This window comes from Pan troglodytes, chromosome 15 (assembly GCF_028858775.2).
Source record: "Pan troglodytes isolate AG18354 chromosome 15, NHGRI_mPanTro3-v2.0_pri, whole genome shotgun sequence".
Lineage (NCBI taxonomy): Eukaryota > Metazoa > Chordata > Mammalia > Primates > Hominidae > Pan > Pan troglodytes.
Window position 1 is genome coordinate 54,787,342 of NC_072413.2, and position 17,120 is coordinate 54,804,461.

Sequence of the window (17,120 nt, forward strand, 5' to 3'; positions counted from 1 at the left end):
CGGCCGCCCCCGAAGCCTTTAATGGGGATGGTGGTGGGGAGGGGGTACAAATGCCCCGGGCGTTATGGCCCTCGTGGCGCTGGCTGTCGGAGGCACTGGTTGGGTGCGCTTGGTCAGAGTCATGATGCTTTCGATGAATGAAAGGCAAATCCACCTCGATCACCTGAAGCAGAGTCTCCTTCCTACCCCTAGAAAAGACAACGTTTCCCCCAGTTTGATCACAATGATGTTTAAAGCATAAAAGAGCCGAAAAGGAAAAATGGACGTTGTGAATCTGGCAGAGGGGAAGGCCGGAGGAAGGCCTTGGGGACAGTGGGCATGGGGTGGGATGGAGAATTATCAGAACGTGCGCTTGTGAGCTAAACCAAGTAAACCACTTTGGACTGGGAGATCCATCTGCTGTAGGGTCCAGTGTCCAGGGAAACCTTTCAAGCCCGATGTAGAGGTTTGCGATGTCCTCCCAGATGGCGGGGGCAGCTGAATCTCCCTAAAAATCCCCCTGTTCTATTCGACAGGGGCAGATTTATGCATGGTGGGGCGTGAGAGGGTTTTGCCCTTCCAGCGGCCGGCAGCAGACAGCTCCCGCTTCTCCTTTGCCCTCTAGTCTAATAACTTCGCAGAAATACAGGGCCAATAAACTACGAGTTGGAAATGGACAGTGTTAAATAAACAAGGGTCTCTTTAAAATTCTCATCCACTTCAGATGTCTAAAGTAAGATTGTGATGATTTTGTCACGGTTTGGTAAATTTACCCCTTTAAGAGGCTTTCATAAATCCCAGAACACACCTTCAGCCAGATTTGAATATAGATTTAGGTTTTAAAACCCAGAAGCTGGAAACACCGCTTTATCAAAGAGAATTTCCCTTGCTTAGCAATGTGCTGAAGCTCTTAAAAGATTGGATCTGAGAGAGAGAGACAGAGAGGAGAAAGAGAACTAGAGACAGAGAGAGGCAGACAGGGAAGGGGGGGGTGAAAGACTTTCTTTTTCTTTCTAGAGGAATTCTGCCCAGACTCTGCAGCAGTTGGTAGCAGGCAAGCTTTCTCCTGGGTGTCGCCTTGAAAAGTTGCAAAATTGCTCTTCACCTGTAAGAACATGCTCTTTATCTTCCAGTCTCTTCTTGTCAATTTGGAAATTGCAGACAGCCCGGCTCAGGTACAGTCCCCACAAACCCTATTCTAGGTCAGGACAAAAGCCACTGGCTTTGGGGGAAGGGGGCTGGGCTCTTTTACTGAAAACCTTAGATGCTTGGTGGGAGAAAAAGACTCTTTGGATGAAAAGTCTAACTCTTGATTTTCAGTAAGTTCTTGAACTTCCAATTTACCTAGTATCTGTTCATTGTATTTCTGTGTTTAACTTTTTTTCTGTGTCCTGTGTCTTTAACATTTTTTTTCTATGAATCTGACTTATGGTAGCATGCTTTGTGTTTTTAAATAATTTTCATTAAAAAGTGGATGGTTTTTAATTGCCACTTGTACAATTATTTTGCTACGCATATGAGATATAAGCATTCAGAAGCTAAATTAAGAAAGCCAATACGAAGGGAATCAAATTATTTGTCAGAGCTTGTGTGCAGTTTCTAGAATATGTCTGATATGCATATTTTGAAATCAAGATTCATGCGTGGCACTAACTAGGCTCAATTTCTCCACCACACAAGCCAGGCCAGTTTAAAATATTCCAAACTTTCCTCCAAGTTTATTAACTTTGGTGGGGGGGAGTGGGGGAGGGGGAGGGGAGAGAAGACATCCCGGGATTCTTCCAGGCTAATTAAAAAAGAAGAACAAAACCCATATTCCGTGAGAACATAGCCTCTTGGGGGAAAGGAGCCAGTTAGACTTTCTTAACACTGACTTCAGAAATATGAACATTAATTTCCAATCTTTTCAGCAATTCAGTGGACAGTGAGGGATTACATTTTGCCTTAAAAGCACCATAATACCTAGAAAGAAGTCATTTTTTTCATTAGGTTTTTAGATATGTCTTTATTATAAGCTTTGAGGAGATTAACCTTAATTTTTTTAACAAGGATTTAAGATTGGAAATGCAGACAAAATTTAGGGGAAAAAATAAGGCAACAGATCACTTATAAATTAAGCTTGGGTCTCTCACTCCCTGCACTGCGGTTGCCTCAAAAAAGAGGGTAAGGGAGAAAGAAACAACTTCAAAGATAGGATTGGGCTGTCTCGATAAAAGAGTAGGGAGGCAAACTCCAAATGCGAAAAAGAGGAAAAGAGGACCATGTTGTTCCGGAATGAAACGGATTAAGATTGTGTGACAAGTGCGAGATGTGGGGCTGTGAGACATTTATGAGCGGAGTGTGAGCCGGGAGCTGTGCCTCTGTCCCTGAGAGTGTGGGGACCAAGGGTGTGTGCAGAGCAAGGTTAGGGTGAGGGATAGGAAGGGCATGTGTGGATGTGAGACAGAGAGAAGTGTGAGGCAGAGTCTGTGTGTGTGTGTGTGTGTGTGTGTGTTAGAAGGGTGTGGACGGGAATGTGGATGGATTGATGAAGGGCGGTAGCTGTCAGTTTACATAATTTTCATCTCCTGGTCCTGAAGTTTCCTTGAAATCAATTCTACTGCAGGCAGCAGCCTTGAGCTTACAGAGCTGATATAAAACAACCATTACAGTCCAATATCTTGCCTGTTTGCAAACTTCATTTAAAACTGGGGAAAAAAAGACCCAGGAATGGTTTTGTAAGAAAGGAAAAAAGAAGAAAAGAAAACCACAGTGAAGCTTTAAACTAGTTTGGATAAATCTCTAATCTTTTATTTGTAACCTTTTACAAGCTTTATTTCCCGTATATGAAAAGCTTCTTTTATATGGGCACGACAGACTTTTCCTTTGGATTTTTAATTAGAGTCCATCAATTGTAGCCATATTTAAGAATCAATATAAAGTAATCCTTCGAGATGGGATAAGGTTTTAATCGAAAATCTAATTTCCCACTCTTTGCAGATCATTTTAAGAGGCTGGTTGATAAAAAAAAAAAAAGAGTTCAATTTTTAAAAGACATAACACCTAAAACCTGGAAAAGATCATGTCTACAAGAAACCAACTGATGTTGCCTTACAAAGAAAAAGTCTGGCTGTTGTTGGGAACTTTTTTTTTTTTTCTACTTGGAAGAATTTGACTTATTTTTCTCTCAAACAGTATTCCCTAATGTGGCTCCTATGAGAGTATTCACATTGAATGGAGAAAGAAAAAGACAGACATTGTTTGTTTGAAACAGTATTTCATATGCAAAAGATAGCAACCTTAATTTTTTATTAACAAAGAAAACATAAATCTTGACAGATCCCCTTCACTACATGCTCCCAAATTCTCAAGATTAGAGAATAAATAACACATACTTTTTCATTTTTGTGCATGAATGCAAACTTTCCATTTTCGGATTCAGGAATGAATATTGCTGACCAATTTTAAAACTTCAAAATTAGAATTTTGCAATTTTTAATTTTTTTGCAACAATGGAAAAGTTGCTTATCTCAAAGGCATAGAATTTTAAACAGTTCTACCAGGGTCACTGGCTTTCAGTTTGTCTTAAAAGAGAAAAGAAAAGAAAATGAAAGCAAGGAAGAAAGGAAATAAACAAACAAACAAATGAAAACTAATTGTAGGTGCACAGTCCAGACCGTTTGTGCTGCTGAACGATTAATCTGAGATATTTGTTCAAAGGCCGAACATTATATAAATGTGCATAGTGCATTTCCAACATTCACCGCTTAGTTTAAGATCTGCAAATCATCCGTAAACTAGAAGGGACCCCCCCCAAAAAAAGTTTATAATGTATTTTCAGGCAGTCACTGTACTTTTAAAAACTGTTGTATCTGTTAAGCTCATTTGGAAAAACGAACTCATGATGTTTGCTTTAAAAAATCTGAATGAAGCGTGTTTCAACATATTTGATAGCCATGCTTTTCTTTTATCTGCAGAAATTTCAATTTATTTAAAAGCCTGGCGTTTAATGCACTACATGACCGCATGAATTTTAGAGGAGCCCTCTTGTATTTCTCTGTAATCGTGTCTAATGAAAACCTGGGATTTTCCATTATTTTTAAAAAAGTGAAAATATAATGCATCTTCATTAGGAAAATTGACTGCTGTGCTCACAACAGTTCTTAATTGAAAAGGCAACCTATTTTAATGGTGTGGTTGAGAAGAAGATTACATACTTTATCCAAACACAAAGACAATTAATAATGAGAAGCAGGCTGCTGCCATTAACTCTAATGCAGTTGCATCAATGTCAGTGAAAAGTGCTCATACCTGAGATACACGGTGCAAACGCCCCCGGCTCCCTCCTTTCCCAATTCACCCACTTCTTAATTTGAGTTTCTTAATGTGCAAGCGCCAGGGCCGGCTGTGGTCAGGCGGGCTATTTTCTGGCAAGTGTGGCGCGGGGCTGGACGCCCCTGCCGGCGGCTCGCCGGGTCTCGAGCTGCGCCGCCCCGCTGGAGGCGCCGGGGCTGCCTGGCTCTCCGCGCAAACCTCGCGCCCTTCCGTTTGCGCGCATGGAGCCGGGTGAGGGCGGCCGCGGCCACCGCGCGATGGAGGATTTGGAAGCTCAGAGCCAGCTGGTACATTTTGAGAAATTTAGCAAACCAGACTGGGCTGCCTCGGAAACTGGGTTCTGTTCTGACTCATTTGCAGAAAAGTTATGGGGAAAAACATCTTGTAAAATTAAGGTTATGTTTGGCGGGTACAGTCTTGAGCGCACATGGTCATCGGGCGAATCAGCCAAGTTTTCCAAAGCGCCCCCTCTCCAGCTCTCAGGCCAGGGGAGCAAAGCGTACGTTGTGCGTGTGCGCGCGCGCGTGTCTCTGTGTCTGCGTGTGTGCTCGCAAGCGCGTGTGGGTTTGGGGTGGGGGGACATCCCGACCTTTCTACACCCTAGGGCGTCCCAACTCCAGACTGGGAGGAGACGTCTGCGGCCTCTGGTCTTTTCCCTTCTTGGACGAGGTGCGGCCAGCTGAGACCTCACACCGGCCGCCTCGGACCCAGTGCGCCGAGCTAGGGGAGACGGCGCGGTACTGGGGCCCCCTGGGATCCCGCCCTCGGCGCGGAAGGAGTGGCAGCCCTTGGTGCCGGGCCTGGTCCTTGAGGCTGCCGGCCCTCCCGGGCGCCAGGACTCGAGGACGCGGTTTGCCCCCGCAGTCCTAAGATCCCCGGGGCCGTGACAGCTTGGGGAAGGGGCAAACTCTGTTTGGTCTCCACGAAGTGCTTCGATGTTCGCAAAAGGGTAGGCCCCTCTTGCTTGGCGTCCTACACCCCTCGGAACTGGCTCTGCCCCTGCCTCTTCCCCAGCACAGTCTCCCAGCTAAGGCTCAGACAGCCCGGGAAAGGGGCGCCCCCATCACTATCCCCCACAACCCGCCCCAGTGTGAGCCAGGGCGCGGCTGCAGGCTGACAGGCGCACCGTGACCACGCCGTCACTTCCCTTCACCAAAGGTTAGATGGGAGGCGTGCACCCTCTGGGGAGTTCGCAAAGCTTCTCGCTATGATCAGCCGCGCGCAGTGCCAGGGAGAGATATTGCTGGGATCTGAGTCCGTCGGAAGTGTCTAGAAAAGAAGAGAGAGGAGCAGGTAGTCAGACTTTGGCGGCTGCCCTGCGGACACTTGCACACATCCAGCCTCGTGGAGGAGGAAGGACCCTGTTCTCCAAGGGCCAACTGAATACACTCCCCTCCCTTGAGGCATAGCCTCACAGGAAAGCTCCTTCCACAAATGCACGCTTCCCTTTGCAGCCCTCAGTATGCTGGGGCCAGCTCTGCTGTCCCTCAATCAAGCATACCCCACTTTCTTCCCTGCTTCCATCGATTTATCTACAAATTTCCTGTAGACTTGCCACTTCTGTGATTTTGCCCACGGGCTAGGTAGCCTCTTCAAGGCTCTGAAGACAAGCAGGCCTGGAGATTTCCACGAAGCCCCAGGTGGCTCCTCTCCCTCCCTTAGGGCAGGTGAGTCTCTAGAACACTGTAACCTCCCTTTGGTGAGAGCCAACTATCAGCTACTTGGTGTGGTCTAGGAATCTTCTTGCCTCCTTTCCAGCTTCAATGTTAGATAAGCCTCCTTGCATGATGTATCTAGAGTTTCACTTGTTCCTTTTAAATACCTTTTTCAGATCGCAAACGTTGAAGTACTCAGTTACTATTTATCAACCAAGCCCTGGTTTCTGCTTTTGGTGAGGCCATGTGTGTCGGCTGGAATAAGGAGGGCACCAGGTCTCCTAGGGATAGCTTGAAGTCTAGATGTCTTACTTGCCCAACAACATAAGAGCAAAAACAGACTTGCTTCCATTTGTGGATCTGTTTCTTAGCATTTAACCTATGGATGCTTGGAGGCATCTTTATTAGCAAGTGTCTGACTTTGGATAGCCACTCAATAATGACATTCCTAATCATTTATTGAATACCATTTAAGCTAGTTCAACCACAGACAGTAACTCTTAGCCTAAATGGCAGTTTTCTGGCAGCTTATTCAACTACTGAACATGCAAAAAGTGAAAGATATCATTGCTTCCAATACTTAGCTCCCAAATATGACAATGAAAGCCATCACTCAAGGGACACACAGATCACCCCAAGTGTAGATAGTGTATTCTGGGTTACTGGAAGAGCAGTAACCCTTTTGATTATGCTCTCTTGTATTTGATGGACAAAATATGTCAGATAAGCACAGAATAAACAGGCATGGGATAGAGACCTTGAGTATCAACAGAATCCTGGGCTTAAGTCTACCCTGACCTTTTCCTACTGTTTCAACCAAAAACCAGAAGTAGTGGTTGAAGTGGTTGAAGTCTTTCTCTACCAAAAAGACATTCTCTACATGAGATATTCACCAAGGAATTGGAGGGACACCAAACAATTTCATTATCATCAAGAAATATTTTTATTATCCTGGTAGTTGGCATTGGGTAGATATAACTTCAGTCAACTCTAGAGTCTTAATGAAAACATTTCAGTAAAAGCAAACAACATTTTACATTAGACCATATATTCTTAAATCCAATCGCACATTTGAATCAATTTGGTTTATTACCCAATTTGTGCACACATGGTGGGATGGATAAATTTGTTTATTTTTCATATGCAAAAATATTTACTGAAGCCTCTGATTTGTCTAAAGATTTGTGATTATCAAGCCAGGACGTCTCTAGAGCATAAGTACTTTTTTGAAAGTTTTTGGTAACATGAACTCACATTCATTCATTAATTCATGTATGCATTCAATAAGCATATCTGGGCACCTACTATGTAGTAGGCAATTGTCAGGAATTGATTATGTCTACAGGTTCGAATTTTTCTCATTTCAAATAATCAAATAGTTATAATAAACATTTGATCTAAAAGTTTTCATTGCTCTCTTTTTGTCGAAAATTAATCCTGGAGAGATTTGTCCATTGCTCTAGGGTGTAAGGACTTGTATTGCTCATCCACAGCAGTGCTCCTAGGGAAAACTGCAGGAGTTGTTTGCATGAGTTGACAAAAGTATATGACTCTTAATGTTCAAATCTAATTCGTTTCTAAAAAATAAAATCACAAGGCAGCTGAGTGTATGGTTTATTATGTGTTTAGATTATGTGCTCCTCAGTAAAAAATACTTTTTTTTGGATTAGGAATAAAAACAAACTTTAGATTTAACTCTGTATTCTTTTAGTTCATCTCTAAAAGATAGAGACTATATGTGCATATATGCCATCATTACATTCTTATCTTATTTCAAAGAGAATGCAAAAAAAGTATTCAAATAATTATAAGTACAATTTATTTTTTTAAAACCCCCTTTCTGGGCTAGAAGTAGTTACTGTTATTTATTTTTGTCCATTTTAGCTTCAACTACTTGCCAGTCCTAGAAATTAATGGGTTTAATTTCCCCTCGAATTCAGGAGTTTTCTAGTAACAACTTACACTCAAATGTAGTCTTTCTTATAAAGATTCTCCCCCTCTCTATTTTATTTGCTTTCCATTCATAACACAGACATTACCATGAAAGTTTTCATTGGTTATCGATGGAGTTATTGAATGTGGTGATCAAATAACAGATTAAAACTGAGTCTCCATGAGGTGACCAGTGCATGAAGGTTTCTTTTTTTCTGAAGAAATCTCACAGGAAGAATTAAATGCTACCTCTTACAAATCAGTCCTACTGATCTAGTGTGTGTCTGGACACACTAGAGTCTTTGAGACACATCCTCACCAATAGTACTTTACCTTCTGGGTATGAATTGTGGGTCATGGTGCCTGTGCATAGCCTGTGGTCTGTAGAGAAGCCATATTGATTAATACTTTTCATGCAAATTATTCAGAAGGTTGAGGGTTTTTTTTTTTTAATCCCCAAACCTCTAAAAACTCATTCTTTATTTTTCAAATTTGGTCTTTTTAATTTCCTTCACAGCTAAGAGGATATGAGAGCCCCTTTGTTCTGGAGCTGCTGATTCTGGTATTCAAGGTGTTTGTTTGTTCCAAGGACTGCACTTACGATTTTAAAGTGCCATAAATTCTTCGTACTAAGCTCCTATGGTCTTTATACCACCTTACCAGCTTAGATTATGTGATCCGAAGAATGAAAAAAAAGTTTTTATGAGACTAGGTAGCTATTCGTATTATAAATATGAATTTATTAAATTTAACTGGCAAAAAGATCTATTATGAGTAAAGAAGGTGAAAATACAAGCTTAAAATATTCAGGACTGCGAATAGAGCATTTAATTTCTGATTCTCTCTGTAGGTGGGGTGTGAAATAGAATGCTAGTGTTGCTGATGCCAGAATGCTTGCCTATTTTTACACTTCCGTAAGAGATGTGGGCAATGGAAAGGGATACTTATGGAAGTACAACAGGGTTTATGTAAAAGTTCATTAGGCTTCAGGAGGGCAGCATTTGCCTTTTGGAAGAGAGTGGGTCTCTTGATACCCAAAATATATATGAGAAAGACAGCGAAATGAAAAGGAGATGAGAATCCAGACACTCCATCAGCAGCCTTACCCTGTGACAGACCCAGAGGCAACTCCAAAGCCACCAGGGCAACTGCCTGTTCAGTTTGCCAAAGAGCCAGATGCTGTTGCTTGGAAGAATCTCTTCCACAGCTTGATGTCTGGGTCCTGTGATTGCCATCCAAAGAACAGTGGTGGGGCATGCTGGGATGAATGCAATCCCGGCATCCCACTACAGTGTTTTCTTTTTTAAAAAGAGTCATTTTAAATTAAACAAGTTTTAAAACTCACATATTATTTTCAAAAATGTAAAAAGGAAATTGGAGGATAATAGTACAAGGCAAGGCTGTCTATTTGAAAAAAAAAATCCTCTTGAAACTTAACTTTGCTTATGGGTCATTTTAAATTATCCCATGAGGAATGGGACATTTAGAAGAGACAAAAGACCATCCACCATTCACAATGATGACATAAAAATCACTACAATCCAGAAGAATGGTGATACGAATAATACTTATTATGTTATTCAGGATGATCATTTACAATATTTATTTAAATAAAATAAAAGTAAGATATTCGATACTGCGTTTTGTAATAGAATTTTGATTGTGAGTGCCACTGAACATGTGCCTAAATAAAAAAGGCAGTAAGTAAAATTATTAGTGACATTTAAGGGGAAAAATCATGACTGCCTGAGTGTCTGATGAGTCACTGACATCGCTTCTTTTTTTTTTTTTTTTTTTTTTTTTTTTTTTTTTGAGACGGAGTCTCGCTCTGTCGCCCAGGCTGGAGTGCAGTGGCGCGATCTCGGCTCACTGCAAGCTCCGCCTCCCGGGTTCACGCCATTCTCCTGCCTCAGCCTCCCGAGTAGCTGGGACTACAGGCGCCCGCTACCACGCCCGGCTAATTTTTTGTATTTTTAGTAGAGACGGGGTTTCACCGTGTTAGCCAGGATGGTCTCGATCTCCTGACCTCGTGATCCGCCCGCCTCGGCCTCCCAAAGTGCTGGGATTACAGGCGTGAGCCACCGCGCCCGGCCGACATCGCTTCTTAAATATTATCAGTATTGTCACATGAAGCAACATCTCTCTTTTTCAAAATATGTGTTAATATTTGCTGTGTTGTAGCTAAGTGAATAATAGCTGCTGTATGTCTTTGAGTCACTCAGACTACTTCAACAAATGAATGTCATTTGATCCTAGCGTACAGCCAACACCTTTGCTCTTTCCGTGTAATCTTTTATTTTTTTTAATTATGGGAATTTTTTCCCCTTATATTCCCAGACTTTGTCTAATAGCCTAATGGTAAGTGCCTGAGCACCATAGTAAATCTATAATTTCTTTAATCATTGTGATCAATGTGAATCATGGCATGATTAATGTGGCTGGGGTAATAGGTAATGGTTAAACAGATAATCAAAATATTTGGATAGTGATAACTCACTATACAGCAGTGTTTCTCAACCAGCGACAATTTTGTCCCCCCAGGGGACATTTGGCAATGTCTGGAGACATTTTTTAGTCATCACAACTCTTATCTACTGGGTAGAGACCAGGAATGCTGCTAAACATCCTGCACTACAGAGGACAGCACCCTACAACAGAAAATTGGCCCAAAGTGTTAATAGTTCCAAGGTTGAAAAATCCTGGTGTAGAGAATGGATAACACGTATAATGATATTGACATTTTAAAAAGTTTGGTGACTACCAAAATATAGATAGCTCTGTAGTGTCGTTAATCTAGATGAAAAGAAAAAAAATCAGTAACAAATATTTTCAAATATCTTCACATTTGGGATCATATTGACAAAGTATAAAGGCATAATATTGTTGTCACTTTCTGTAAAATATATTTCTCGTCCTCACTTCACTAAGCACATAGTTAGCTACGACTGGATGACATCAACAGCAGCTTGGGGATATCATGTTCCTATTTCATAAACAGAATAATAATTCAACAGGAAAAATATATAAAAGAATTTTCAGTTTTTAAACTTTTTTCAATTCCAAAATTTCTTTCCAAATAATTTGAAAAATGCATACACTTATAAAGAGGAAAATGAAAGACATCTTTAATCCAGACATCTTAAGTTTTTAGTTTCTTGAAACTTAAACTTGTGTCTATGGACATTGATTTCTTAATATAGGACCAAATACTGTTCAGCAAAATATTTTGTTATGGTTAAGTTTTCATGATATTAACTCCTTTGTCTAGCACATGTAAAGTGAAATTTATCGTTGTTTTCCTAATTGTTCTGTCCATACCAATTTGCCTCCTTTTTTCTGAGTGCAGATTTATTGGAATTTTTTCTTTCTTTTCTTTCTTTCTTTTGTAATGTATTCAGTTATATTAAGTGGAAAACATCTCCCCATAGAGAAACGGGCTTGGACCTCATCTGCCTTATCTGTTTATATCTTGTAGGACTAGTATTCTCCAACACTATGTGTGACTTGTCTCCTAGTCATTTTTTCTTAAGTCAGATGTTTAGAACTAGTATTCTCCAACACTATGTATGACTTGTGTACTAGTAATTTTTTCTTAACTTGGGTGTTTATGCTGCAGAGCTAAAGTTGTTTAACAGGTAATAGTTTTGCCTCAGTTAAATCTATGGGTGAAGATACTGCCACTGGGCAAGACTAAGGTGGTAGTTACAATTTGGGCAGGGAGACAGGCACAGAGCCCTTGTTAGGGAATGAAACCCAGAAAGAAGGGAGGGGAGAACTGCCAGAAGATACAGCAGGCTAATATGGACAAATTACAGAAGGAAAAAGGACAAGTGGAAGATAATGCAATAATGCACAGCCTTTAAATAACACATTGAACAACAATGACTTTGCATTTAGCATTTGCGCAGTGCTATCATCCGAATGTTTGTGTCCCTCCAAAATTCATGTTAAAATCCTAACCCCTAAGGTGATGCTGTTACGAGATGGGGACTTTGGGAAGTGATTAGGTAATGAGGAGGGAGCCCTCGTGAATGGGATTAGTGTCCTTATAAAAGAGACCCCAGAGAGACCCTTACCCCTTCCATCTTGCTGTGAGGACACAGCAAGAAGGTGCCCTCTATAAACCAGAAAGCAGGCCATCACCAGCAAGGCAATCAGCAAATCTGCCTTGATTTTGCACTTCCCAGTCTTCAGAATGGTGAGCAATAAATTTCTGTTGTTTTAAAGATACCCAGTTTCTGGTATTTTGTTATAGCAGCCCAAGTAGTCTAAGAAGGGCAGTTATATGACAAGACTTTTGCTTTATTTGAGGCATTAATCTTGGGTTTCCTCCTCGGACCCATATTATTAGGTTGATGCAAAAGTAGTTGCAGTTTTTGTCATTACTTTTAATGGCAAAAACTGCAATTTCTTTTGCACCAATAACTCTTATCAGGGAAGCAGAGAAAAAATTGGAAATGGTCCCACAATTTTCAGGGTTTATGTTTTCCAGGATTTTTTTTTTTAAATAAGATACCATGTTGTCCAGGTTGGAATGCAATGGCTGTTCACAGGTGTGATCCCACTACTGATCAGCACTGGAGTTTTGGCCTGCTCCATTTTTGCTCTGAGCTGGTTCACCCCTCCTTGGGCAACCTGTTGGGTCTCTTGCTCCCAGGAGGTCACCATATTGATGCTGAACTTAGTGCGAACATCCGATTGCTGTAGCACAACTCCTGGGCTCAAGCCATCCTCCCACCTCAGCTTCCCAAGTAGCTGGGACTACAGGTGCATGCCACCACATCTGGCTTTTTCAGGAATTTAAAACAGTGACTAGCTCTCAAGCTACCACAAGTTCTGCCTTGGGCAGTTGACAATGCCAATTTTATGGAAACCTCCCCACTGTATTCCTCCCTAACCTGCAATATAAAACAAAAGCTTCACTGAACAGTTTCCAGAGCAGAACTTCTTTTCTTCTTCACAAAATAGGTCTCACCCTTGGGTAAATAATAGGTGGCACATGCAAACAGTTGTCTGGGGAAGCTGTTTATTTGTTTGTTTTTATGTACTCTGAGCAACAGAATTTAGAAGCCAGCTGTCTTGTGTCCACCAAGTTCAGGCACGTGAAAGGGAACATAGTGCTTGCTTTGGCAGCGTGTACACTAAAATTGGAACAACAGAGAGAAGATTAGTATGGCCCCTGCAAGAGGATGACATGCAAATTTGTGGATCGTTCCACATTTTTAAAATTACAAAAATAAAAAAAAGAAAGAGAACATAAGTAGGGATTTTTTAAAGGATTGCAAAAGGTTCGGTGAAGAGAAATGAAATATACCACAGAATGAATAATATGCTAGTTAGTAAAAAACATATGAGGGTTCAACTGAAGTATGGATCCTTTCCACAATAATGGACAGACAAACCCTTTTGTCCTTAAGACTACACAATCCTTTGTTCTGATTCTGTGTTTGGTCTTTCTCCTCATCAAGTAGCTGATTATGGGTCTCTGCTGGGCCTCCTTTACGTCCTGTTCATATCTAAAGTTGGCCTATGCCAACCCGGTCACTTCTTTGAATCAGGGCTGACTTAGGAATTACAGGAAAATCTTGGTCTATAGGTGTTACTTGAAGTTTGAAATTTAATGTCAAGTGCCTTCATCAACTTTATGTCTACAGGTCTAGACATTTCTGTTCCTATTATTATACAAATATCAGAGGTAGCTCCTCATTTAATTCTGTAGTTGTCTGTAAATTGTTATGACTGCCAATTATAAAACTCATTTTATTTTGTTTTGCTGCTGTAGAGGAAGGGGTCTATATATCCGCCCCAGTGTTGATAGGAAGGGAATGGTAACTACTCTGGCTACTGCCTGGAGTTTTCTTTTCTTTTTTTTTTAGAGACGGCGTCTCGCTCTGTCGCCCAGGCTGGAGTGCGGTGGCATGATCTCTGCTCACTGCAAGCTCCGCCTTCCGGGTTCACGCCATTCTCCTGCCTCAGCCTCCCGAGTAGCTGGGACTACAGGCGCCCGCCACCATGCCTGGTTAGTTTTTGTATTTTTAGTAGAGACGGGGTTTCACCGTGTTAGCCAGGGTGGTCTCGATCTCCTGATCTCATGATCCACCCGCCTCAGCCTCCCAAAGTGCTGGGATTACAGGCACGAGCCACTGCGCCCGGCCTGGAGTTTTCTTTTTATTTCAGTCACTTACTTGTACATCCTTGGCTGAATGATACTCTTTTTTCATATTCTTACATGCACTTCCATTATTAACAAAAAAATTAACTAAAGAACCATGTGCTTCTTTACTGGGTTTTTGTGTTTTATATAAGGACATTTGCATGTGGTTCGTATATACAACACATTCTTCTCCCAAGAATGCTAAAAACAAAGAAAAGGAAAGGAAGGAAGGAAGGAGGGAAGGAAGGAAGGAAGGAAGGAAGGAAGGAAGGAAAAGAAAGAAAGAAAGAAAGAGAAACATGCATGGCCGAAGAAGCACTCTAGAACTCTACTCTTGAGACTTGGGCTGAATACAGGGCCTACTTTGGTCACTGTTCTTTAAAACACAAAGGATGGGAACAACCGAAAGTGAAGAGAAGGAGCTATTATGATAGAAATGTTTTATGGGCATCTCTATGAGCATAGCACATCAAGGGCAGGTTTGTTAACCTTGAAGAAGAACGGCTAAAGAGACCATCTAATTAATGTCTTGAAAAGCGTGGATATTTTCTAGAAGAGGAATTTTTATAGTAGTTCTCCATGCCTTGAGAGATCCAAGATGATGAAAGAACTTAACATAGGAGCTGTTTCAGCAGAAACACACAGACTCACATCCCCAGCTTAGCTATCCTAGTGCTAAAACATGAGAATATGTTCATTGGTGGCCATTGTGGAATCTCTGTGTTTGGAGATCTCTGAGAAGAGATTTGTAAGTTTTGGTTAAATACCTTTGTGTACACCTGCCTGAAGGTAATCAAATGACTCTTTAAGTTTCCTTCCAGTTCTTATTCTATGAAGCAAACACAATTTTACAATTATTTTTATTAATTGCTGAGCAAAATATTTATTCCCAACTAGTAAATCCTAGGAAAGCTGTCTCATCTTTTGAGGTTGTAAGAAGTTTATGTTGTGAAGATTTGCTAGCCTTGAAATTCTCCCTTAAAAAAGCTCAGAGTCTCAGATTGCATCTGTGATAGATTGTTTTGTGATATTTGGGGGGATATACTTTAAAATCTTTTTTCTTGTTCTTTATAGTCTTAGCATTATTTATACTTAAAAAAAATGTTTATTTTATGCCATAGGTTATATTTTATCCTTCAGAGCCCAGCACAAACATTTAAAAAACTAAACTATTTATTACATCTTGAATATTAGTTTTGACTGGGCGTGGTGGTGCAATGTAGCTGGGCAATGTGATGAAGACACCCAATGCAAAAAAAAAAAAAAAAAAGAGACAGTTAATTTTATTATTTGAATTATCATACAGTAAAATGGACTTCTTTTGGTGTACTATTCTGTGAATATTTTAATGTACATATAGATTCATGTAACCACCACTACAATCTGGATACACTGAACTCTTTTAACATAAGATACTCTCCATATTTTAATAGCTTTGTCACTGAAATCCATTCTCTAATATAACTGCTCAATGAGCAAAATACATAGTAGAATATATAATACTTACTACAAAATGTAAAGTAGTGTTATGTACAATAAAGTGCTTTACTGAAGATATTCTTAACAGATCCAAGTTGCTGAATCAGACCCATTGTGTTCAAATGAATTTTATGCAATTCCTTGTTATTGTAACAGCTGTCATTATTAACAGACAATAGCATATGCACATAAATGTATCAATATGAATATCAATTCTCCATAATTTTGAAGATTTAATAGTGTCTCATAAGGTTTTTTAGTTTTTAAAATCTAATTTAAACTATGACATAGATTTACAATCAGACTATAACTTATAGAACTTTCTGATTTACAATCAGATTAAAACTTATAGTACTTTCACTCAATTACTTGTTGTAGAATCTACCCTGATTATGTTTTGTTTTATTTTTTCTTTAAAAGTTGCTTAGAGGCCGGGCGCGGTGGCTCACGCATATAATCCCAGCACTTTGGGAGGCCAAGGCGTGTGGATCACGAGATTAGGATATCCAGACTATCCTGGCTAACATGGTGAAAACCGTCTCTACTAAAAGTATAAAAAATTAGATGGGATTGTGGCGGGCACCGGTATTCCCAGCTACTCGGGAAGCTGAGGCAGGAGAATGGCATAAACCCGGGAGGCGGAGCTTGCAGTGAGCCGAGATCTCGCCATGCCACGCCACTGCACTCCAGCCCAGGAGACAGAGCAACACTCATCTCAAAAAAAAAAAAAAAAAAAAAAAAAAAAGTTGCTTAGAACAGATTGCAGAAAATATGACTTCCATCATAAGCCATCAAAACAAAGCAAACTCTTTGCAACACCAGATTTTTGTATCCTAAAAATATTACACTCAAGATCAAAGAAATAGGTTTGGAGGTTTTTTGTTGTTTTGTTTTTTTGTTTTTTGTTTTTTGTTTTTTTTCGAGATGGCATCTCACTCTGTCATCCAGGCTGGAGTGCAGTGGTGCAATCTTGGCTCACTGCAACCTCTGCCTCCCGGGTTCCAGCGATTCTCCTGTCTCAGCCTCCCAAGTAGGTGGGATTACAGGTGTGCACCACCACGCCTGGTGAGTTTTTGTATTTTTAGTAGAGACAGGATTTCACCATGTTGTCCAGGCTGGTTTCGAACTCCTGACCTCAAGTGATCCGACTGCCTTGGCTTCCCAAAGTGCTGGGATTACAGGCATGAGCCACTGTACCCAGCCCAAGATTTGGAGATTCTACCCAACTTTTATGACTGAATTGGACACAATAAAAAGCTTGGGTCATTCTGACTTGTCTAAACTTCCTAAGAGGAATTACTACTATAGACAGAGTCTTTTTGATACACCATTATGAGTCAGATCTTTCAGCAGTGTCAAATTTGCCTACCTGTTTGTAGATATATAGCATGTTAATAATTTACTGTAAGCCAAGTTTGTATATACGCAGGTAAATAATATAGGTAAGATAGCATTGATTTTTGGTTATGTTGTCTCTATAGATAGAAGAAAAGATAGGTTTGTAATTTTTAAGTAGCTAAGTTGAAAAAGTCAAGAATTTGTGCTCCAATAATTACAGTCAACACACTGAATCGTATTCTGTTAAACATGGTCGTTTCTTTCCACCT

The 17,120-nt window shown here is 40.6% G+C and overlaps 1 protein-coding gene and 1 non-coding gene across 2 annotated transcripts in view; both read left to right on the forward strand.

Annotated features, from left to right (window-relative positions):
* LOC100612997 (uncharacterized) overlaps positions 1–17,120 on the forward strand; it is a 108,780-nt gene that overhangs the window by 349 nt on the left and 91,311 nt on the right. The window contains exon 2 of the mRNA XM_009427955.4: positions 997–1,154. Within this exon, the coding sequence (XP_009426230.3) occupies positions 997–1,154 (158 nt within the window). The remainder of the gene's footprint in view (positions 1–996; positions 1,155–17,120) is intronic.
* Positions 12,998–13,104, forward strand: LOC112205541 (U6 spliceosomal RNA). The gene has a single exon (XR_002939479.1). It is a non-coding gene; the product is annotated as a U6 spliceosomal RNA (small nuclear RNA).